Raw genomic sequence first — 26,062 nt, 5'->3', positions numbered from 1 at the left:
ACTAAAACTAGGAACAGCGTTTGCCCATAGAGCGTACATGGTTGCCAATAGAGAATCCACGATTGCCCATAGAAAAAAATGGAAACCACGCTTGCCCATAGGGAATAATCCACACGTGCCCACAGGGAATAATGAAAATTAGATCTGACCTAAGGACAGCAATTGCCCATAGACTATACATGAGTGCCAATAAAGGATGCATGATTACCCATAGGGAATAATGGAGAGTAGGCTTGCCCTAAGGGCAGCAATTGCTCAGACTATACATGATTGCCAATCATATATAGTCTATGAGCAATCGCTGTCCTTAGGGCAAGCCTACTCTCTATTATTCCCCATAGGCAATTATGCATTCTTTATTGGCAGTCATGTATTGTCTATGGGCAATTGCTGTCCTTAGGTCAGGTCTAATTTTCATTATTCCCTATGGGCATGTGTCGCTGTTCCTAGGGCAAGCTTGGTCTCCATTATTCCCTATGAGCAAGCATGGATTCTCTGTTGGCAATCATGTATAGTCTATGGGCAATTGCTGTCCTTAGGTCAAGTCTTATTTCCATTATTCCCTATGGGCAGGTGTGTTCTCCATTATTCCCTATTGGCAAGACTGGATTCTCTATTGGCAATCATATATAGTTTATGGGCAATCATTGTCCCTAGTTTTAGTAGGTCCCATCCATCTGTGGTGCTTTATACACCACAAGGTATTTGCTTTTAAAAAAAACTTAAATATATCTGCAGTGTTGCATTATTCTGTTAGGCAAATTGCCCTCAAAAGAGGTTTTGGGGAATTTAGATTGGTGGGCAATCCGCCTTTTAGCGAGATCTTGAGAACCTATTTATACAGAAGCTGTCTGCTTTGAGAGTTACCCTCCCAATAACGAGACAAGATGGTCTAATAATCAATGGGGTGTTCTATTTAAGGAATAAGGGCAAACATACAGGGGTATAAAATCATACAACATACATACAGGCCTAAGAAAACAGATATGAGATTGATAGAGGGGTAACACAAGGGTAAAAACATAGACAGGGTATACAACCTGATCCCGGTGGCTTAGGGTCCAGTCGCAACTAGAAGATACAGACATGCACTGTGATGTGCCATGCCTGATGCTCCTTACTTAGAGTAGGGAGGGAGGAACAATCTGATTACATATTGCTCAGGCATGGCTTTCTCTCTGGTCATATTATTTTTGGAAAGGAAAAATTCCTCCCAAAAAGGGACTGGCTTGTTGGTGGGCAGTATCTAGTCTATTCTGGGTACCTGATTGAATGCCCACCTCCAGCCAATGAGCAGACCTGACTCTGGTCACCTGAATGGATCTCCAGGTAACAATGGGACAGGGGGAGGCTTTATAGTGGCAGTTTGGGCAAGACATAGGTGGAAGCATGAGGGGAGGGGATTAAACAAGCTATCCAAACTTATCTAAAGGTGACAATAGAGGGCCAAATTGGTACTTAAGGTGACACCCGATCTATACAAAGAACTTCTGGCTCTGGGGTAGACTGGTCTTGCTCTTCTGGCTAGCACAGTCCTTTGTCTGAAGTTCCCTTTGACAAAGACTTGGGCAGTCTGGCAGGATCCACGTGTAAGCTAAGCTTGATTGCCTTATGTAGATTTAACAGCTGTTGAGCCTCTTGCTTCTCTGTCATGGAGTCTGGCACTGCAGGAAGATTGTCGCTGATGATGTTAGCCTACCAACATGGCTTTCATGGTCAAGGCTGGAAACCACTTGCCCGGACAGTTCCTGGCGACACGACTTCTTCCACTGCAACGACCGAGATGGTGCACGCATGGAGTGGCTGGAAACCCATCTGTACTTTTGGCTAGCACTCTTCCAGAGATATAGAGTGCTGTTGTACTGCTGAGGCTGTTAGTATTCACATAAGTCTCTTATAAAATGGTAGATAAAACCCACGTTTCACAGCAGATGTGTGTGAGTTGAATCTCCAGGCACCCTGGCAACCAAACGGGTGATTACGATGTCCGTATATAACTGAAATTAGGGGTCTCTTGCTCACAGATTCCTCCCTTCAAAACTTTTGTCTCCGAATGGGAACGAGGTCTTGACTAACAACGCAGTCCATAGCAGGTCTTGACAGGCGACGTCCTTGTTGGGAGCCAAGTGTTAATCGGGGTGTACCTCCTAGTTAAAAGCTGGAGCCACTACGCTAAACTACTCAAAAATCAAAATTTGAAAAGTCAAGGTCCAATAGGCCACCAGCTACTTCCTCCTTTAATTGGAGCCCTGAAGCTTAATAAAGCACCAGGACTTGACTTAATCCCGGCTGAACTGATTAAAGAAAACGCTGACTGGTGGGCTCCAGTACTCGCCAAATTATTCTCCGAAATAGACAGGACAGCGAGGGTACCCGCGCGCTGGGATACTGGAATTATTGTACCTATTCATAAGAAAGGAGATAGAAATGATCCAAATAACTATAGACCTATTAGTCTTTTAAGTATCCTAAGCAAATTATATGCCAGCCATCTTAAAGAGAAACTGTGGGAGTGGATCGAGCATAATAACATCTTGAGAGAAGAACAGGCTGGGTTTAGACCGGGATGTTCCACTTTGGACCATTGTGTAGTATTGGACCATCTTATTACCAAATATTCCTCTAACAGCACCGCTGCCCTATATGCTGCCTTTATAGATTTCAAATCTGCCTTTGACATGGTACAGAGGGACATACTGTGGGAAAAACTGAGAGGGATGGGAATCGAACAGAGGCTACTGGCATTGATAAAGGCATTATATAGGAACACCAAGATCAGGATAAGGATAAACCCGAAGGGACATCTCACGAAAGCTATCCAAGTAGGGAGGGGAGTTAAGCAAGGCTGCATCTTGGCCCCACTCTTGTTCAACCTCTTTATAAACGATCTGGGGGAACATCTAAGTGGTCCAGAGGTGCATGCTCCAAAGATTGCAGATAGGCATATCCCGCTTCTGCTATATGCAGATGATGCAGTGCTGATCTCTAGGACCGCAATTGGGCTAAAGAGAGCAATGAAGATTCTAGCGCATTACTGTCAAGTTAACCAGGTACTACTTCCTCAGAGACTAGGACATGGATACAATCAATAGTGACATCATTGTTCAATACCTATGGTTAGTTCAGGACTACTGAAATAAATCTGGAGACAATTCTGTTAAACTTGTTCTTTTAACAATGAATCATTACTGGGGAGTTCTGGTTCCAGCAGAGCGAAGCAGCAGTGTCCCAAGCAGTTCGTGTCGAGATGGACCGTACCGGGAGGGGGGGGGGTTGGGAGGCCGCAGGGTTCCAACGAAGCTCCAGTCAGGGAGCAGTGTTGGCAGAAGGTTCCAAGGAAGGGCGCTGGGTTTTTTTTTATGACTCCCTGTTCCCTCCTCGCTTACCTTTGCACCAGCCGACCTCGGGCGCCATTAGGGGGGAAAGCTCTAGCCTCCGGTATCAGAGGGGAAGGTGGAAGGCGGTTGGTGAAAAAATTGCAAGAAGAAAACCCAAACGATAAGCAATAAATATGGAATGATAAAGAAGGATTTCGTATCTCTGAAGAACAGTGGAAGCAGCGAGCAAATACAGGTTGAAATTTCTGAAGGAGGTGGAATGGCCTTGCGTGGAGCTCAGCAGAGCCGAGAAGCACAGACGTAAGGAGAAAGGGAAAGGGGAGCGGCAGTGCAAGCGGTGGTGTGCATGAAGCAGCAAAGTTTTGTTTTTTCTTTCCTGCCTCACCTGACTTTGGGAGATATCTAGTTGTTTGGATCTGAATAATAAGATCAGTGCTTAGCACTTGGTTGCGTTTTTTTTTTTTGTTCTTTTGTTTGTTGTTGTTCTGGACGGAGAACAGGGAAGCGCATAGCGAGAAGGATGTTAAAACATAGAGCTTGTGACGACGACAGTGGCAGCAGCGGCGGTAGCAGCAGTACTGGCAACTCAAATAACTGTGGTTTTTTTTCCTTTTCAGTACTATTTCAGTTCCTTCATTAATGAACACTGTATTTGCCTAACAAGGAGACATCAGGACTTTCTAATAAGGCAAACTTGAGAGAACTTAACTTAGAAACAGGGAGGACAAAAGACAGAGACTGAGATTATAAACAGTTTGAAAGTTGCAAAGAAGAATGCTAAGAACTTTAAGGTCTTTAAGGTCACTAAGAAGTTGGGGAAAGAACCTGAGAAGGAAAGAAGAAAACCAGAAGAAGCCAGAAGAACAGAAGAGGGGAAAAGAAAAAACTCTTTAGTTTAACTGTGTCTTTGTTGCGGGGGTGGGTATGGATGAGTGGGAGTGTAGATGGATGCAAAATAGAATAAAAATATGGTAGAGGTGTATGTGGAATGTAAGAGAAAAATTGATTAAGTAAATAGATTTAATGTGTAAGTGGAGTACTGAACTGGAAAGAAATTGGGGGAAAGTGTGTTGTATGAGTGTGTGTATGTGGAAGTGCTTAAGACTGAAGTAATAAGAAACAAAGAAATAAAGGGTCTTGGAAGATTTATGAACAAAAAAGAACAGTGTATGATAATAGACTGGTTGGGCTGAATATATAAATAGACAATAGTATAATATTAGAGGAAATTTCATTTACAAAATATATAAATTTATTGTAAAAATTTATATCAGGATGATTCATATATTTTTTGTTTGATTTACTGTAATATTAATTAATTGAATATATAATTGATTGGTAAGTGGCTCTGGAGGGAAGAGTTTTTAGCATTAAAGGCCTTAAGTGCTGCTGACACATAATGAGAGAGAAAATGTCAGAGAAGTAAAAGCAGATATTGCTGCAGCACTAACTTCAGCTACATTAATAGTCATTCTGTGATGGTGGGTCCAAGTAGCGTTGGATTGAAAATAGATCCCCAGGTATTTGAAGTGCTTAATCTGTTCAAGTTTGTTACCACTAATAGTCCCCTTGTATGATTCTCGGGAAAATGGAAAGACCAGCAGTACCTTTGATTTTTCATAGTTTAGCTCCAGTCTGTTAGTCACACAATATTTGTGACAACGGTTCAGTAAGCGTTTTAATCCAACACGAGAGGTAGACAAGAGAACTGTATCATCCACATATAATAGCAAGGGAATGTGGACAGAACCAAGTCTGGGGCTGTGGCTATCAACTAAAGATAAGAAGCGGGCAAGATCATTTAAGAAAAAGATTTAAAAAATGGGGGGGGGGGCTAAAATGCACCCCTGCTTAACCTCTTTCCTTGTGTGGATCTTGGGGGAGAGTCTGCCAGACGACGAACACCTGACTTGACAGGACGTGAAGATGTGGAGTCTTTTGATAAGAAACAATAACCTCTAATCTAAAGATTTCCCCTCAAGCTTTACCCAGAGAAGTTATCTTGAAACCGAGTCAAAAGCCCCTTTAAGGTCCAAAAAGGCAACATACATTTTAGACCTTTTCCTTCTTGTGTACTTATTGATCAAATGAGCGAGGACTAAACAGTGGTCCAAAGCTGACTTCCCCTAGCAGAAACCCACCTGTTCTGGTCCCAAAATTTTACTAGATAGCATCCAGGTACAGAGCTTAATTTGCAAAAATTTTGCATATAGTTTCCCAATAAGAGATAAAACACTAATTGGTCTAAAATTAGAGGGATTGAGATGACAGCCCTTTTTGTAGATGGGAGCAATTATTTCATTAGTCCAAGCTGCTAACATCTGGCCAGTCTTATTTACCAGGGTGAAAAGAGCAGCTAGCGCAGGGGCCCACCACTCCGGGTCAGCTTTCAGTACCTCAAGAATTATCACGTCTGGGCCAGGAGCTTTGTCAAATTTTAGTTGATCTATAAGAGTTATTTCCTCAGGGGTAATGGGAGGCCACTCTGGGAGACCATCCAGGGGGGAATAACCCATCCTATGTTCTCCCATTCACTCACCTACCCCCAGCCATGATTTCCTTACTGGGAAACCTTTTTGATGTCACAGACTTGTCATTAAGACATTTATTCTATTAAAATATTGAAACAATTGCATTGCTCTTCCCCTCAACCTTGTCCAGTTCATCTCCTTATTGCAGCTCCATCCCACGTGTCTTCCATCCATGCAGATACCATGATCCCCACTATACCCTTTTTGGGTGATCAAAGAGGATTCTCCCTTTCTTCATCAGCAGAAAAGATGGCTGTATTGTAAAAAGCAGAAAGCAGGGTACTCTTCACCAGAAACAGCTGAGGGACCGGTAGCTCCCTGCCACTCAGCTGTTTGGTTTAAATGGCTCAGGGCCATTTAAGATACCAGCCAAAAAACTGCCAAATTGTACCAATGAGATGCTGTACAATAATAAAGACTATTTATTAAGGTATGTTGCTTTTATTAGAATTTCAACACACAATTGTACTATATACTGTCAGAGAATCGTCACAATATACTATCAGAGAATCCTACTGTATAGAAAATCAATGTATGTGTATATCTTTTACAAAGTTCCAAATTCTATAGCAGAGCTGTCAAACTCCCAGCCCATGGGCCACAACTGGCCCACCCAGGGCTTCAATCAGGCCTGTGGCAATTTTCTTCCCCCTCCTCCCTCTCCTGTCCTCACCCTTTGAAGATCCAGTTACATTTCCAGCTCGTTCTGCCTTGTCTTTGCTGGCTTCTGCGCTTGCAAAGCTGCAAGGAAAACATGGAATGGATTTTCCATTAAGGTCTCTGCATCCAGAGAACTTAATGGAAAATCCATTCCACCGCTTCATTGCAGCTATGTGCTGCAATGTGTTTCAATGGAGTGGAGCTAAGGCTGTTTCACTTTTTGCAGCATTTATGACCAGTTGAAGCTCCTTGCAAATAATGTTTGATGCTTTGAGCCAGCTTGTCTCTGCTGAATGAACTGGTGCCTAGTGAGTACTCTAACCTGGAACCCACAGCCAAAGAGGGATATTACATGGGAGAGCCATTGCCAATCTGAGTAGATGGGGGTGTGGGGTGTGTGTGTGGGGGGGTGAAGCTTGCAGTGCCCAGCCATTTCATGTTTCCCTAGGTTTAGAGCATTTTGTATTTTTAGTTTCTGCTGTGACCCTTGTGCTTTTTTCATGTTTTATTTTACAAATTGTGTTGCCAAATCCCACTATTCCCCCACCATTCCATTTTAAACAAAATATCACAAGAACTTTGAGCATGTTTGTATTTTAAATTAAAAAATAATATCTTTAATTGTGTTTATCTGCATCTCTTATAAAGTTTATATCTCCACTTCGTGGTATTACATTTTATGACATGCATGGCTTGGCCCCACAAAGTTCCATTTGTGTCAAACCTGGCTCTCATAACAAATGAGTTTGACATCCCTGTTCTACAGCATCATATTCAATAATACAATTCAAATAGTAGGGCTGATATGGAAAATTTAAACATTAAATAAAGAAACACAATTTAATTGTGTAGTCATTCAAAGTCCAAAATATCCCAATGGGAAAAATCACAGTTCTGAATTCTTATGCATAGATAAAGACTCCAGATTTATTCAGCTTTGTTTTGTACTGTCTTCCTCAGATCATGGACTGATACAAAATAATATCACAGTCATTTACAAAAATCAATTACAATATGATCTCAGTATTGCCATGTCACAACTGGACTGAAAAAGAAAAAACATAAATGAACACACGAGCTACTATGGCTATCCATTGTACCTGCTGGATGCCACAATTATTAATCTTTTTTCTTTATAACCCAGTTTTCCAGAGTCACACTAAGAGAAAACAATCTCATTTTAAATCCTTTTACAACCTATAGTATGATGTTATAACTCTATTAAAACATTCAAGCATAATGTAATTTACCACTATATATATAAAAAATTTTGCCACTGTGTGACACAGAGTGTTGGACTGGATGGGCCGTTGGCCTGATCCAACACGGCTTCTTTTATGTTCTTATGTTCACTAATAATTCTGCTCCCACTCTCTAATTTTCTATGGACAATCCTCAGATTGCAATAGGCAGTTGAACATCCTAAGGCCTCCTAACAAGTCGGTCATCACTATATTCCATTGTAGTAAGGAAATAATTAAAGAGATAAAGGGACAGAACCATTATAAAAAAAAACCAAGAATAATCCCAGACCTGGTTTAGGCCATTAACTAGTAAAGAGGCCTGTAATGAACAAACTGACCTAGAATATTCATACACAATGTGGTACAGAAACTACAAAAATCATTCCTGGAAGTAAGGATCTGGACACGGTGAGTTAATCAGCAATCTGATGTGCAAATCAGCAATCTATTGTCTTCTGTCTTCCTCATCAGCATCAGTTCCCATCCTTTTGCACACATGTGGGGATCTGCACAGGAACAGATGGAGATGGAAAAATCAGAGGATACCATCAACTGTTATTGCTGTATATATTGGTGTGATTTTATTATTGGGGGAGGGGGGTGGTATTTTTTAATATTTGTGTATGTGTGCATGCATGCCTGGAAGTCATGGTGGCTTCTGGAGATCACTACTGGGGCATTAAGGATGTTCAGAGAAATGGCTTGATACAGCCTGTCTCTGCTTCCCAGTCGTAGTATTCCATGGAGGTCCCCCTTCCAAGTAATACTGGTGAGGGTTGGCCCTGCTTATCTTCCAAGATCTGATGAGATCAGGCTTGCCTGAGCTGTCCAGGACAGGCATGTTGTTCTTATTATTAATGACTATTTGGATGTTTTAAAAAGTGGATTTTGTATCTAATGCTTCTTGTAACCTGCCCTGAGCCTGCTTGTGAGGTAGAGTAGGTTAGAAGCCCAATAAAATAAATAATTAAATAGATAGCAGCACTGATCTGTGATGTATTTATTCAATGTGTGCTTGACATGCAACAGACGTATGAATTTGTGCTAGCCCAGTCCCAGTCTAGGCCTCCTTCTGACCTTGAACTTATGAGTCATGCAAATGCTGAGCTTTCTTCCAGGTTGCTTAGCTGCATTCTATCTGTTCCCCATCTGCCTAGGTTGGGAGTATCCTAGCTAGACATTCAGCCTGGCAGTTACGTTTTCTGGTCTGTGAGGCAGATGGCTGCTTTAAGCTTTGTAAGGAGCAGGACTGCCAACAAGAAAATAACTACCTGGCCTACTCTTGTGCTTCTTATAGCAGGTCAATATGCAGAAGCCAGCAAATGAAGAGTTTTTTGTATGGAATTAAGTATCTCCTTCTGCCACTCAAGCTGTTGTGAAAAGCACGCGAGGATGGGACAGTAAAAACAAACACACACACCCAAAATTACTACTCTAGTAAGGGCAGGGAGCACAAGGGATTTCAGAGCAGGTAGGAGATAAAACAGCAAGGACCTGTGCTTGAATATATTCACTTTTAAAAGAACAAAGTAATTCAAAAGCATTTGTTGTGATTACTTTCTGCAGCCTTGTGTGCAACTCTTCCTCTGCAACATTTTTAAAAATCAGAAACAGCTTTTTGAGGCTGCAATCAGGAGTGGAGAAAGGGAATAGTCATTTAATTCTTCCCCCGTAAGCATTTTGCAGTGCACAATCAACCTCCTGAAGCTGCTTTTCCCCTTATGGGAGAAAGAGAGGGACCCCTGTTATTTTTACCCTGTGTGAGAAAAAGCAGCTTTAAGGTTTGAAACTGCATTATTTTATCTGCACAGCTAATCAGAAGCCCTGCCAGGCAAAAGCCTCCCCCTTCTAAAACATCTGGCGGGCACCTGGAAGGTGCTGATGGATGCCACATTGGGGACCTCTTGATTACAGCCGTATACTTGTGGTATAGATTTAATGCAAATTAATGCTCTCCCACCACCATGTGTTTGCCTTCTGAACACAGCATCCATGCTCATATCCATTGCATGCACATAAACTCCATCCCATGATCAGTGTTCCCTCTAAGCTAAGTTAGTGTGAGCTAGCTCACAGTATTTTAGCCTCTGGCTCACACATTTTTGCCTTAGCTCAGAAAAAAATGGCCCCAGAGCAAACTAATTTATGCAGTAGCCAAACTGCTTGCTTACAACTTTAATGCCAGTAGCTCACAAAGTAGAATTTTTGCTCGCAAGACTCCACAATTTACAGGGAGTATTGCCCATGATCATGAACATTCAAACACAGCATTCCCAATCCCATTCCTTTATGCATACAGTTTTGTAGTCATGTGGACTCCATGACCGTGCGAAGTAAACACACATAGATGAGGGGCAGTACCAATCAATGTTCCCTCTAAGCTGCAAAGTCTTGTGAGCAAAAATTCTACTTTGTGAGCTACTGGCATTAAAGTTGTGAGCTACTGCATAAATTATTGTGCTCTGGGGCCATTTTTCCTGAGCTAAGACAAAAATGTGTGAGCTGGAGGCTAAAAATCTGCGCGATAGCTCACACTAACTTAGCTTAGAGGGAACACTGGTACCAATGTGTTCCGGCGGGGTCAGCTCACTTGCTGCTGTCCTTCCTCCACATGTTTGGACCCTGTATATAATGTATAGGATATTAAGGCATACTCATTCTAACAAACATAGACAGGTTGGAGGAGGTGCTTGCTATTGTGAATCCCCCATCTCCACACGCGCACATTCATATTTAAAATGCCTGAAGAGATCTATCACCACCTGCTAACTGTATTACTGTCAATAGGAAAGCTACAGGGGTTGGTTCACAAACTGACAACCAACTATGTTGGATTCCTGCATTAATAGACAGGGCTGATGCCAGGCTTCTTGGCACCCTAGGCTGACAGGCCCCCCACCCCCAACTTCCTGTCCCTCCCCCCTGCCACTGCCACAGCCTCTGTCGCCTCCTTCTGTGGGGCCAGAGTGAAAGCTGGGAGACTGGGGGAAGCCCCCTCCCTCCTGGGTAATTTAAATCACATGGGAGGGTGCCCACAAGCAGCCATTGCCCTTCCCACACCAGTGAAAGGGCCTGCAAATCAGCTGGTCAGCAGCAGCATGGGAAGAGCAGCAGCTGTTCCTGGGTGCTCCCCCTTCCTAGCTTGCTCACTCCCCCCCCCTCTGCTGCTACTGCCCAGGAGGGAGGGGCAGCCCCCACCCTTCCAGCTTTCACTCTCTCACAGCAGCAGAGGGGGAGAGCAACTGCAAGCAAGTGAGTGAGGAAGGGGGAGCACCCAGGAGCAGCCGCTGCTCTTCCTGTGACCAATATAAAGGCCTCGCCAATCAGCTGACCAGCAGGCCCTCTCACTGGGGCAGGAAATCACCTGGAAAAGAGGAAGTGACTCCCACCCTCCCAGTTTTTGCCCCAGTGCAGCAGCAACTGCAGCCGTGAGTCAGGAGGGCACCCAATTTGGGGGACCCCAGGGTTGTGCCCTGGGCAACCACCTAAGGTCACCTAATGGCTGCGTCAGCCCTGTTAACAGAAGAGGGGGAAAGCTAGCCCTGCTGCAAGGCACAGCCAGGCGTGATCAAACACAGGAAGTTCAGGTGTGCATACCTACCTTCTCAAGGCGAGAAAACAAGGAAGGAAGTTAATAATGGTGGATTACTCAGAATGGAAAGAACAGTTAAGGGAGAACATTGTTCCCATTCCATAGTGATATTACGGGCAGAACACAATAAGTACTCAGACGCAACAAGCACAAACGTATCCCACAATGTAAATGACAGATTTGTTCCATTTGCTAGAGCAATGATAACAATTCATAAGAAACAACATGGTTTAGTGGTCTGAATGCTAGGCACTGACTGCGAAAAAAGCAGAAGCATGTTAGAGCACCAGCATTTGATTCAATCCTGTGATGACTACAAGTTCGCTCCTGTAAACGGCAAACCTGGCAAGGCCCTCAGCCCCCAAGCTAAATGTAGCTGCAGAGACTTTTGCAAGAGTCTTACATTTCAGAGCTTGCAGACATCTAGGTTTTTTCCTCCCCAAAGGGTATACAGTTTTCCCAACATGCTACAGCACTGAAAAACACAGAGAAACACAGAGACATGACAAGAAACTGTCTTATGCTCCATGCTTGCAGAATGACAACTCACTACAATGTGCTTCTTATCACTTAGTAAGATGATGAGCAATAAGCTTAGTAAACTGATATCACTTAGTAAACTAATAAACAACAAGCTTCTCCCCACCCCACCCCCAAGTAGTGCTAAGAGTTTGTATAGGCTCCTGCTTGTCTGTGTTTCTGATTTATACAACACAAAAAACTGTGGAAAATAACAATAAATCATGAAAATTACTTCAAAAATATAATTAATTTTTAAACACTACAACATCACATATTATTGCATATTAACAAGAATTCATGAATACAAGGTATAAAGTGCAGAGAATAAATTTTCAAAAATGCTTGCAGTTCATCATGTCCATTGCCGACTTAAGACGCTTGAAGACTATTCACCCGACTCCGCGGGACAAATAAAGTGCCAGTGTCAACCGTGTTGCAAATGCAGATAGTTCTTGTTTTTCAGAAAAAAATGTTTTTGATTTTAAGATGTTACTTTAGACTTTCATCCTTTAAAGAAGTTTGATATATAGTGGATAGTCATCAGCCTCTAACAGTAAAGCCTGCAATGCTGTTTCAAATGTCTTCATCTGAGAAACAGATTCCACTTATCAGCACCCAGCATACCACATTCCTGTGACATTAGCTCTGGAGAAAACCTTCAATTTGTCTGTGTTTCTGAGCAGAGTCTGAACATGTGATTTTAAAACGACACTTGGAAGAATATTAGAGCCCCTATATAGATGGATGCATGTCCCTGAAGAGGCTCTCTGATGGGTAATTTATTCATTGTCCTGCCATGGAGCAAGGAGAAGTTTACCACACTGTGTGGTGTCATAAAATGATTGAAACCACTCCATGCTAAGTGAGCACCTGGTAATTCATTTTCTGTATTCCTCTGTTTGTCCTCCTAGTTCATACACATAGGGCGTTTTCGCATTGACCTTATTCAGTAGCGACACCCCTCTTCAGTGCGCAGGATCTGCATGGATTTCGCATTCATTGCCACGGAGCACCCGGAAGAGCCGGAAAGTCCCGCGGCTTTTGCGGCGCAAACGGAAACCGCCAAAAAACAGTTTCCATTTGCGCCGCAAAAGCCACAGGGCTTTCCGGCTCTTCCGGGTGCTCCGCGGCAATGAATGTGAAATCCGCGCAGATCCTGCGCACTGAAGAGGGGCGTCACTACTGAATAAGGTCAGTGCGAAAATGCCCATAGCCTCACTTCAAACTGTTGCTCTGCTGATCTTTCTCCAACCATGTAAATGCTAATCCTCCTCCTAACAATAAGGCATGCTCACACAAATGTTGCCCGCACTCCTAATTCAGTATATTTCCAGGAAAGTATATTGTGAAGAAATGCATTTTTTTTCCCTTTGGGGGTTTGAAATGAGCAAAACCTTCACTCTGAGTTTTAAAACTCCCCCCCAAGGCAGAGAACAGACAGGAAGGAGAAAGTTAATTCAATTGCTTTCCAGACTTACCTCAGCCCACCTTCATACAAATGCTAATAGTTCTAGTCAATGGGATGATGAGCTCCCCCCCCCTTCAAGCAGAGAACAGAGCTTTGCAAAAATTAAATACTAGAGAGACTTCAGAAAGAAAATGTCTAGACCAAGGGTGGCCAAACTGTGACTCGGGAGCCACATGTGACTCTTTCACACATATTGTGTGGCTCTCCAAGCCTCCACTACCCCATAGGTCAGCTTGGAGAAGGCATTTCTCTCTGTAGATCACTTTTCCAAGCTAAGTCAGATGATGGCTTGGGCGAGGGACAGTGGCTCAGTAGCAGAGCATCTGCTTGGTAAGCAGAAGGTCCCAGATTCAATCCCCGGCATCTCCAACTAAAAAGAGTCCAGGCAAATAGGTGTGAAAAACCTCAGCTTGAGACCCTTGAAAGCCACTGCCAGTCTGAGTAGACAATACTGACTTTGATGGACCGAAGGTCTGATTCAGTATAAGGCAACTTCATATGTTCAAAGCCAGTTTGGTGAGGAGAGCCGGTTTGGTGTAGTGGTTAAGTGTGCGGACTCTTATCTGGGAGAACCGGGTTTGATTCCTCACTCCTCCACTTGCACCTGCTAGCATGGCCTTGGGTCAGCCATAGCTCTGGCAGAGGTTGTCCTTGAAAGGGCAGCTGCTTGAGAGCCCTCTCCAGACCCACCCACCTCACAGGGTGACTGTTGTGGGGGAGGAAGGTAAAGGAGATTGTGAGCTGCTCTGAGACTCTTTGGAGTGGAGGGCGGGATATAAATCCAATATCATCATCATCATCATCATCATCATCATCATCATCATCATCATCATCATCAATCTTCTTCTTCTTGGCTTAGAGGATGCATTCAAAGATAAAGTTGCTTTCTTTCTACCTTTCCTCCCATCTATTTGCCTGCCTGCCTGTCTTCTTGTCTTACAGCTCTCAAACTTCTGATGTTCATGTATTGCAGCTCTTAAACATCAAACATTTATTCTCTGTGACTCTTATGTTAAGCAAGTTTGGCCACCCCTGGTCTACAGAAAAAGCTTCTCTGGCCTGGCCTGAGCAGGTTGGTTTGTGGGTGGGAAAAAGAGTGATGATAAAAGAGTGAGGAGGAAGCTCTCTTTCTTTGAGTGCTGAGTCCATCAGAGCAGACAGATTTCTTATCTAAGGTCTGGAGAAGGCAAGCATTGTCCATGTTCTGGCCTGGAACAGCTGGAGGAAGCTTCAAGTAATGGTGACATTGTAACTTTCTAACCCAAAGGGTTAGAACATATTTTAACATCCGGTAGGGCTTGTATAGAGAGAGACATATGAACTTTTTAAAAAATAAATACTTTAAACTTTTGATCCCAGTAGTGTTTCTCTGTACCACATGGACCTCTGCCATCAGGCAGTTGGCAAGGGACTATTCCTCCAAGGGCAGTAAACTGTCCCTGCGGTGACCAGGCACTAGGCAGTGGGAGACACAGAGGCAAAACCTCAGAATTTGGAAGGGAAGCTGGGAGTCCTGACCCTCCCAGTGGGCAATTCCTGTGAAGGTCAGGTGGTAGTGGTGTGTTTCCTAAGAGACAAGGAAAAGCCTCTCCAAGTATTGAGGAAAACCTTGGAGGGCATGGTGAAATGGGGTCTGCAGGCCAGAGTAGGCCTGTTTCACCACAAACAAGAACAGAGGTCTTTTTTGTAGCAGGAACTCCTTTGCATATTAGGCCACACACCCTGATGTAGCCAGTCCTCCAAGAGCTTTCAGGGCCTGCTGTAAGCTCCAGGAGGATTGGCTACATCAGGGGTGTGTGGCCTAATATGCAAAGGAGTTCCTGCTATAAAAAAAGCCCTGGCCATACATATCTTTATACAAATAACTGGAAGCTTGCTATACAGAGTTTATGTAAGTTCAGTCTTCAAGCAACAGTGCTGGCACAGCAAGAGTGAAAGTGTGTGTATATATCTGCACATGGGATGCAGGGACTATGTACACATTATGGGCAGATAATATACATGAGTGTTATACAAAGACCCTCCCCTGCACAAGTTCATGGTCATTTTCCAGTTTAACTCCACTCACTTTCCCTGTATTCTCTCCCCAAAACACAAACTGTGCTGAACCAATTTCCTCAGATTGTTAAGGAGTGTTAACTCCACTTCATTCAAATCTGATTTAGGAGGAAACAAAAAGCAGCACAGGTTGTAGCAAGCAGCACCATGTCTGTACTGGCTTAAGGTTATAAAACAGCATTCAAAAAAGGGGCTTTCCAAATGAAGGAAGCATTTCAAAATACCCATGCCAAAATAGCAATATTGTGAAGCAATGCCGTGAGGCTCTTGTCACAAAGGAACAGGATTAGGCATCACTTTATGGCCATGTAAAATGAGACAGATCTTTTCAGCCCTCCCATGTCACTGGTAAGAATTAACATGAGTTTCATTCCCCCCATTGATCTCTATGAGACTTGATCCTATGCAAATTTCTGACATTTTATATTCTATGGAGCTGACTCCCAAATAACTGTACATAAAATCTCAGCCTTGAATAACATTCCTAGGCACAATTAAGGCCCATAGAATAAAGTCAGGTTGACTTCTGACTACTGAGTAAACATGCATAAAACTGGGGCTGCTAGACAGACATTAATTTTGGCTTGCTTGTGTCCATTGTTCTTAGCACTGAAGAGAATTTGTCCTGATCAATTGGTTATTACAATCCATGTGGCAGCTATGACCAGGACCACCTTTTACCAGCTTAGACTGGTTAGCCAGCTGTTTTTTTTTCAAGAGCAGAAAAGATCCGGCCACTGTGGTGCATGCCCCGGTTATTTACAGCTAGAGTAGATTACAGCAGTGCACTCTACCTGGGGAGGAGCTTCCCCAATCCCTGAAAGCCTAGAAAGAACACTTGCTGCCTTCCTCTGCCCAGCGTCCTCCTGGTCTGGGGGATTGGCGACCCTACCTTAGGCCAGTCTTCGTTCTCTCAGAACTCTCTCAGCCTCACCTAGTTCACAAAGTGCCTGTTGTGAGGAGAGGAAGAGTAAGTGGATGCAAGCCTTTTTGAGACTTCCTACGGTAGAGAAAAGTGGTGTATAAAAATATTCTCTTCTTCTTCTGATCTGTGAAATACCCTTCAACTTAAAAGCAGCTTGATCTATAGGAGCTAGCAAATGAAGCTTTTCATAGCACAGAGATATTGCCTAGGCGTCTGAATTTACTAAAGGCACAGGAGCATGGGCAAATACAAATCCTGGCAAACATAGGCAAGCAGAACCATGCATTTACAAGCTCCAACCTATAAAGTGTAAAAAAATAACCACAAAACGAACTCTGTGCTTTCAAGGTGCCCTAAAATAGCAGCATACCTCCTCAAAGAATAATCTATATATCTCGTACTTCTCTCATTATTGTGTCCTAGGCTCAAATGGGAGAACTGTTACTTATGGAGGGAACTGTTACTTTTGGAGGGAAGCCGAACAAGCCAGAGCTTGAACTCCACACCAGGGTTCCAGAGAAGGCCTAAGCATGCCCAATCAGGGGAAGGATTGAAACATAAGTAGCCAATCAACATCCAGGCTCATACTGTACCCTGATAGACCCTTAGGGCCCTGTAAATAGCCAATCCATGTAGATAGTTAAGGACCAATCAGAAGGGGGGAAGAATTGTATAAAGGAGCGGGAAGTTTGAACAGAGCTCAGTCTGTGTGTGTGTGTTCCTGAAGTAAAGCTTGCTGAAATCACTCTCCAACTCTGGTCTCTTACTGCGCCGATCCCAGTACATTACACTCACCCATAAGCTTTTCCTAACACACAGACTCCCAGCATAGGCACCTTCCGCCCACTGAAGTGCGCTGCCCATCGAAGACCAACTTGCTCAGTAACTTCCACCATATGCTTTTCCAGCTGAAGGGCTGCCTCCATTGCTTCAAGAGCTGTGCCCCAGACATCACATTCTGGCTTCTTGATATCATGCAGGAGGACATGGCCACCCCCCTGGCTCTGGAACTGACGCAGCTTGTCAGCAGGTTCCCACTCTTCACAAGACTGCAGCCAAAAGAATTCAGCAACGTGTCTCAAAGCAACATCACTGCGGTCAAAGTAGGAAGACATGGGGAGATAGATATAGCTGGCGTACAACTTCATGTTGACCATGCGGTTGATGGCTGCTTTGCAGTCGCTTTGGTGCTTCTGGCGGATCTGGGAATCCATGGCTGTGGTTTAGCTGGGAGGTTTGGATAAAAAGGCATCTGGTCCAGCTGGTGCAAAAAAAAAAAAAAAGATTCTATCAGCTGGCAGTCAGTGTCTCTCTGGATCAAAGCAAGGATTCTCAAGAATGCCAAGAGATTTCCTGCAGAGAGCAAGGTGGGGAAGAAGGCATTGGAGCTGTGTTCTGTTCAAACACTGTTGAAGACAGTTAAGTGTAGTGGTTAAGTGTGCAAACTCTTATCTGGGAGAACTGGGTTTGATTCCCCACTCCTCCACCTGCACCTGCTGAAATGGCCATGGGTCAGCCATAGCTCTCTCATAGGAGTTGTTCTTGAAAGGGTAGCTTCTCTGTGAGAGCTCTCTCAGCCCCACCCACCTCACAGGGTGTCTGTTGTGGGGGAAGAAGATAAAAGAGATTGTGAGCTGCTCTAAGACTCTGATTCAGAGAGAAGGGCGGGGTATAAATCTGCAGTCTTCTTCTTCTACTTCTACTTTGACCATGATAATGTTGCCCTGAGCCATGTTGCTGAGTTCTTCTAGTCGCAGTCTTGTGAAGAGCAGGAGCATCCTACCATATGGTTGGATTTACAACGTTTAATTGACCTCCACCTCAGATGTAAGCATAGGTAGAGAGGCAAAGATCATCACAGGAAAAGAAAAAGGAGCTCTTTGACACCTTGAAATAACAAAACATTTATTACTGTGCACAACTTTGCCGTCTGCTTGGTCAGATGCATGGAATTCCTGCAACTTCAGCTGGTAGATATACCCAACAATGTAGAGAAAAAAACTGAACAATGGACCCAAAAGATGGAAGGCCAGATGATACATCTAAAACCTCTCTACATACCGATGATAAGCAGCCCATTCTAGACAACAGCATTTCTTTCCTTCTTCTTTGATTATAGACACATCCTTACATGAAGTCAGTCTCTTATTGCAATACATCTACCCAGCAGCAAGAATAAACCAATATAGCCATACATCTAGATGTCAGCTCCAATCTCACATAATAGATGATTTTAACTACCCACAGATTGATTGGGTCAATATGTGTTCTGGTCGAGGAAAAGAGATTGAGTTTCTAGACGCTCTCAATGGCTGTGCTATGGAGCAGATGGTCACAGAACCTACCAGGGGCGGGGCGATCCTGGATTTGGTCCTAAGTAATGCCCAAGACTTGGTGTAAATGTGATTGCACCACTGGAGAGCAGTGACCATAACATTATTGATTTCACCATTTGTATAAATAGAGAGTTGCCCCAAAAGACCAGCACAACCACTTTTAACTTTAAAAGGGGTAAATTCTCTGAGATGAGGAGGCATATGAAGAGGAAACTGAAAGGAAAGGTAATACAGTCAAAACCTTTGAGGAAGCTTGGAGGCTATTTAAAACCACAATCCTAGAAGCTCAGATAAAATATATACCACAAGTTAGGAAAGGCACAAACAGGTATAAGAAAAGGCCTGCATGGTTAACAAACAAAGTTATGGAAGCTGTAAAAGGTAAGAAGGATTCCTTTAAGTGGTGGAAAGCTAGTCCAAGTGAGATTAATAAAAGAGAACACAGGCTGTGGCAAATCAAATGCAAGACTGTGATCAGGCAGGCAAAAAGGGACCATGAGGAGCATATTGCAAAAAACATAAAGACCAACAATAAAAATTTCTTCAAATATATTAGAAGCACGAAACCAGCCAGGGAGGCAGTAGGGCCCTTGGATGACCAAGGGATAAAAGGATTACTGAAGGAGGATAGGGAAATGGCTGAGAAGCTGAATGTACTTTTTGCCTCCATCTTCACTGTGGAAGATGAAAAGTGTTTGCTTACTCCAGAACTGCTAATTTTGGAAGGGGTGTTGAAAGACCTGAGTCAGATTGAGGTGACAAGAGAGGAGGTCCTACAACTGATAGACAAATTAAAAACTAATAAGTCACCAAGACCGTATGGCATACATCCAAGAGTTCTGAAAGAACTCATAGGTGAACTTGTGGATCTCCTGACAAAAAATATGTAATCTTTCATTGAAATCTGCCTCCATTCCTGAGGACTGAAAGGTTGCAAATGTTACCCCCATCTTTAAAAAGGGTTCCAAAGGAGATCCGGGAAATTACAGGCCAGTCAGTCTGACTTCAACACCGGGAAAGTTGGTAGAAACCATTATCAAGGACAGAATGGGTAGGCACATTGAGGAACACAAGTTATTGAGGAAGACTCAACATGGGTTCTGTAAGGGAAAATGTTGCCTCACTAACCTGTTATATTTCTTTGAAGGGTTGAACAAACATGTGGACAAAGGGGACCCAATAGATGTTGTTTACCTTGACTTCCAGAAAGCTTTTGATAAAGTTCCTCATCAAAGGCTCCTTAGTAAGCTCAAGAGTCACCGAGTAAAAGGATAAGTCCTCTTGTGGATCAAAAACTGGCTAATTAATAGGAAACAGAGAAAGAGTATAAATGGGCACTTTTCACAGTGGAAGACGGTAAGCAGTGGGGTGCCGCAGGGCTCAGTACTGGGTCCCATGCTCTTTAACTTGTTCATTAATGATTTGGAGATGGGAGTAAGTGAAGCGGCTAAGTTTGCAGGTGACACTAAATTATTCAGGGTGATGAGAACCAGAGAGGATTGTGAGGCTCTCCGAAGGGATCTGTTGAGGCTGGGTGAGTGGGCATCAACGTGGCAGATGAGGTTCAGTGTGGCCAAGTGCAAAGTATTGCACATCAGAGCCAAAAATCCCAGCTACAAATACAAGTTGATGGGGTGTGAACTGGCAGAGACTGACCAAGAGAGATATTTTGGGGTTGTGGTAGATAACTCACTGAAAATGTCAAGACATTGTGTGATTGCAATAAAAAAGGCCAACGCCATGCTGGGAATTATTAGGAAGGGAATTGAAAACAAATCAGCCAGTATCATAATGCCCCTGCATAAATTGATGGTGCGGTCTCATTTTGAATACTGTGTACATTTCTGGTCACCACATCTCAAAAAAGATATTATAGCATTGGAAAAAATCCAGAAAAGGGAAACTAGAATGATTAAAGGGTTGGAACACTTTCCCTATGAAAAAAGGTTAAAACGCTTGGGGCTCTTTAGCTTGGAGAAACGTCGACTGCAGGGTGACATGATAGAAGTTAACAGGATGATGCATGGGATGGAGAAGGTGGAGAAAGAAGTCCTTTTCTCCCTTTCTCACAATACAAGAACTCGTGGGCATTCAATGAAATTGCTGAGCAGTCAGGTTTGAACAGATAAAAGGAAATACTTCTTCACCCAAAGGGTGATTAACATGTGGAATTCACTGCCACAGGAGGTGGTGGTGGCTACAAGCATAGCCAGCTTCAAGAGGGGGTTGGATAAAAATATGGAGCATGGGTCCATCACCGGCTATTAGCCACAGCATTTTATTGGAACTGTCTAGGGCAGTGATGCTCTGTATTCTTGGTGTTTGGGGGGGAGGGGCAAAGTGGAAGGAAGAAGATGAAGATATATATTTATATTCTGCCCTCCACTCCGAAGAGTCTCAGAGCGGCTCACAATCTCTTTTCCTTCCCTCCCCCACAACAGACACCCTGTGAGGTGGGTGGGGCTGGAGAGGGCTCTCACAGCAGCTGCCCTTTCAAGGACAACCTCTGCCAGAGCTATGGCTGACCCAAGGCCATGCTAGCAGGTGCAAGTGGAGGAGTGGGGAATCAAACCCGGTTCTCCCATATAAGAGTCCGCACACTTAACCACTACATCAAACTGGCTCTCCGGTAGGGCTTCTAGCACCCACTTGTGAACCTCCTGATGGCACTTGGGGTTTTTTTGTTGGCCACTGTATGACACAGAGCGTTGGACTGGATGGGCCATTGGCCTGATCCAACATGGCTTCTCTTATGTTCTTATATGTTCATTCAAAGGACTAATTACATGATACCTTTCCCTGCGTTCACCCCATATCCTCAAGCAGACATGCAATGGGATTCCTGTGCTTGGAACTAAATCCTGCAGCAAGCAAGACCAAGGAGGGAGACACAGAAATGGGGGACATAAATAGCCCTGACCTTGATAGCTGAGGCAAGCCCAGTCTTATCAGATCTGTCAAGCCAGGCCATCCTGGCAAGTATTTGGATAGGACACCTCCAAGCAGTACCAGTGCCAGGATGCAGAGGGAAGCAAGCCAAAGACCTCTCGGAAAGATGCAGTTTTGCATCAGGGGAAACAGGGGACATGGCTTTTATTGAGAAAACGGCCCAGCAGTCCTGATCCTAACTAGGTCCCAAAGGGTGCTATGTAAGTTTTAAAAAACTCAACAGAGTGCTCCATACCCAGCATCTTGTATAGTTTGGCACTTTGTCTGTGATGTCTCTTATTTCTCAAAGGTCTGGATTTGTACAATAATTGATCAGGGATTAGCTGCCTAATTTCTCAGACTTCTGCCCTGAGTCTGTTAGAGGCTGTTTTAATGGCTGGCTGGTGCAATACTGGCTGGCCTAGCAAATCCCAATTTTTGCCTGCAAATGAGATTAGGCTTCCAGCGCCCTACGAATTCAAGAGACGTAATCTGATTTGCTCAGTTTCCTGGATCCTGTCATTCTAATAGGACAAAAAAAAAGTTTAATGCTTATTTAACCACTTTAGATTGTACATGCTAATGTTGCTGTTCTATATTTGTTTAAATTGGAATTCTAAACTATTTAGCTGCCTGTTTGGAGAGCTCAGAAAATTAAGCAGTGCTTCTGGTGCCCCCTAGTGAAAGAAGGAGGAAATTGTTGCCTGGCACTGAAACCCCTTCTTAAAGCTCAGCGTCATGTCGCAAGTGAAGGAGGAGATATCGGAAAGAGCTTTACAATATTTCTAGTAGGGAAAGTATACTTCAATAAAGAACATTTCATAAAATTTTAAAGAGCAGCATAATTGATCAAAATCTGGCCAAATTTGGAATGACACTGATTTAAAATTGATTTAATCTCATTTTTAAAATTAGACCCCCCCCACCACCACCACTTGCCTCCTATTGATATGATGAGCATGAAGGGGCTTAAAAGTGTGTCTACTACCCCTGCACAATTCATCCTTGGCAAAATGCTTTATTTACCACGCAGTCGTGGTAAATACCTACCAGTCGTGAGGGTAGCGGGAAGGGCTCATGGCAGCTGTAGACATCAGCCTTCAAGACGGAGTGCTGCTATAAGCATAAGTGCTGCCCTCCAGAGCCAGTTTGGTGTAGTGGTTAAGTGTGCGGACTCTTATCTGGGAGCACCGGGTTTGATTTCCCACTCCTCCACTTGCACCTGCTGGAATGGCCTTGGGTTAGCCATAGCCATCACAGGACTTGTCCTTGAAAGGGCAGCTGCTGTGAGAGCCCTCTCCAGCCCCACCCACCTCACAGGGTGTCTGTTGTGGGGGAGGAAGGTAAAGGAGATTGTGAGCCGCTCTGCGACTCTTCGGAGTGGAGGGCGGGATATAAATCCAATATCTTCTTCTTCGTCATCATCTGCCCTCCACTGGGGAAAGCAGGGAATTAGTTTCAAGTGGTCTTGAGGCTTTCAACCCATGAAATGTACCGTAATCCCCTTCCTTTTCAGGGCCCACTCAGCACTACAATCCAATTCTGAACCAGATCAAGAAGAGCTTTTAAAACATTAATTTCATTTTTATATCTATTAAAAGGCCTCTATCTATCTAAAAGGCCTCGTAAGAAAAACTTGCGGTGATCTGGATAGCCCAGGCTAGCTTGATCTCCTCAGATCTTGGAAGCTAAGCAGGGTCAGCCCTGGCTGGTATTTGGATGGGAGACTGCCAGGGAATAGCTGGGTTGTGACGTGGGGGCAGGTTTTTGCCCAAATAGGATGTTGGAACAACATCCTTTCCAACCCTACTATTCTGCCTGCTGGAGTAAAAGGCAAGGGCAAGTGGGAGGGCCCAGCGGTGGGATACTGCCCATCAAAAGCAGGCACTTGGCATGCTTAGCAGCAGATGCCACCCCCCAGCCTTGACCCCACCAGGACTTTTACAGGGTTTTTTAAAAATCAGCAAATAAGAAGAAGAAGAGGAGGAGAAGTTATCAGGTTCTCTGAATTCCCAGCTTTCATTTTAGACCCCCCAAAAAACAAGTTTCTGACCCCTTTGTTTGCAGAGATATAAGGGGGAAAGCTTATGTCAGCAACAAAAGGAGCTAGAGACTCCTTGTTGAAAACAAACCTGGGAATTCAGAGAACCTGATAATACAAATAGTTATATCAATATGGAACTGCCAAATAAAATACTCTACTTTGGTGGCAGTGGGGAAATGGACATTACAGAGGCAGGGAAAAGTCTGCTATATGATGATGATATTGGATTTATATCCCACCATACACTCTGAATCTCAGAGTCTCAGAGCAGTCACAATTTCTTTTACCTTCACCCCCCACAACAGACACCCTGTGAGGTAGGTGGGGCTAAGAGAGCTCTTACAGCAGCTGCCCTTTCAAGGACAACTCCTACGAAAACTATGGCTGACCCAAGGCCATTCCAGCAGGTGCAAGTGGAGGAGCGGGGAATCAAACCCGGTTCTCCCAGATAAGAGTCCGCGCACTTTACACCAAACTGGCTCCCATCTGGTGGGACCAGGAAAATATCAAACTTTCGCACCTGCACGTCAGGTATCCTGACTTTGTGGTGATCTTTCCCCAAACTTCAAAGCAAAGCAGGCTTGGGAAAGATCAGTGAAAAGCTGGAGGAAATCTGGGAGTTGTATAAATGCACCACTGTGCTATGGAGAAGCAGGGCAGAGGAAGCCTTCTTCCCAGTTACAATCCAGCTCAGAGAGGGCAGATATCCTGTGTAAGGAGGCAGATAGATGTAAGCAGAGTTCTCCATTTTCAGGATGCCACAACTATATACAGTCTGTGTCAGGCAGTAGTCTGGCCATTGCATTTTCCACTTATTAGAGTCCTCTGAACACTTTTAAAGGCAGCCTTGTGTAGAGCACATCACAGTAACTCAACTTAGATATGATTACCGCAAAAGCCCCCCTACACACAACTTCCCTTTCCTTCCTTACACACTGTCTCACTGACTAAACTAGCAGAGACTTACAGCTCTTAAAAAGTGATGGAAAAACCAAGGTAGTCAGACAAGCAAGGGTCTGCGATGATAAAGCTGACCCAGCCAGTGCTCATAGCATGAAGGAGGACTGAGTTGGCTGCTATACTCCTTAGCAATGTGTGGGGAAGGCATACGACTCTTCCTTCAATGGGAATAGTCCTCTGGCATTCATAATCCCTCTGTATGTGCATCACTCAAACACAGGCAACATTTAAATCTTTGGCATTAATTTGTTTTATTGTTTCTCTTCTTTCCCACCCTTCCTCAAAGGAACTCAGGGCAGCACAAGTCATTCTCCCATCTTCCCTTTTATCCTCTGCATTTTGTATAACTTCATAGTACCATGTCTGACAATCCTTGTCAAAAACTAATTCTAATTTCTCAACACAATGCAGACACTTATGCTTTTTAAATTTTAAATGGATACTTTCCTCTATTTATATTGCTTTTATTTTTAGAATAGAAGGAAAGAGCCCAAACCTCCATTGCCACCTCAAACCACATAAATCTTGAAGGGGGCAAGTGCCTATGACAGAAGTAAAGAGCACCCTGTTTCTTAGACTAAATGGCACAGGAAATCATCAAGAGATCAAAGATAAGCAGCTCACTGGATGCCTCAACATGATTTCTCACATGTAGAGGATCTGCTTAAAAGCCTAGCATACTTAGCGAAGCTGGATCATTCTCCCCAGTTTGTGGATCTCCCGCTCCTTCTAAGGCCATTTCTTGGCCACTTCTACTGTTGCAAGCAGACCTGGAGAAAGATGCCCTGTCCCTTTAATAGAGTCCTAATATGTGGAAATAGGCAGTTGAAGCTTTGCATGGCATCTAAGTATCTAATATCACCTGGCATTTGTTTCCAATTGAACTGACTGATATTGCAGTCCTAGCTTCCCTGAATGGATGTTCAGAACACAAACCAGAAGTAACATCAGAAGCAGCCCTAGGACAGATCAGAGGCAACAAGGATCTCATTGTTGTACAGCACAGGTTGCCAGACCCTCTACAAGTTCTCCTGAAGAGGAGGCAGAGCAATGTGCAAAGATCAGAACTAGACAACTAGCAGCATGCAGAAGCCAATGAGGATGACTCAGTTTTGCGGATGCCTCCAAGCAGATTTCTACTCTGCCATTATTGTTTGGAAAAAAACAAGTCACCTAATAGATAGGGCCAGCACTTGGGAGTCAGTGTGGTAGGTGGAGGCCTAGGGCGCCACCTCACCGTGGGGACAGGCGGGCACCCCCTCCTCGTCCCCACTCGCGCTGACCCTGACTCTGCCTTGGAGTGAAGGAAGAACGAGGCAGCCCCTGACCAGCTGCCTCCAAAGAGGGAGAGGGCTGGGGGGGGGGGGAGTGGAGCGAAGGAAGAACAAAGCAGGCAGTCCCTGTGAAGTGGGCAGGGGGTGCGCCGCCGTGATAACATCACTTTTGGGTTGTCATC

The 26,062-nt window shown here is 44.0% G+C and overlaps 1 protein-coding gene across 1 annotated transcript; it reads right to left on the bottom strand.

Annotated features, from left to right (window-relative positions):
* Window positions 1-17,129: 17,129 nt before the first annotated feature.
* On the bottom strand, window positions 17,130-17,599 carry LOC132589674 (ferritin heavy chain A-like). The gene has a single exon (XM_060262407.1). It carries the CDS (start codon window positions 17,550-17,552, stop codon window positions 17,130-17,132), a length of 423 nt encoding a protein of 140 aa, XP_060118390.1. The 5' UTR covers window positions 17,553-17,599.
* Between the last annotated feature and the right edge of the window lie 8,463 nt (window positions 17,600-26,062).

The sequence above is a fragment of the Heteronotia binoei genome, chromosome 21 (assembly GCF_032191835.1).
Source record: "Heteronotia binoei isolate CCM8104 ecotype False Entrance Well chromosome 21, APGP_CSIRO_Hbin_v1, whole genome shotgun sequence".
Lineage (NCBI taxonomy): Eukaryota > Metazoa > Chordata > Lepidosauria > Squamata > Gekkonidae > Heteronotia > Heteronotia binoei.
The sequence above is the reverse complement of the archived record's forward strand: the minus strand, read 5'-3'. Positions and strand labels throughout refer to the sequence as shown.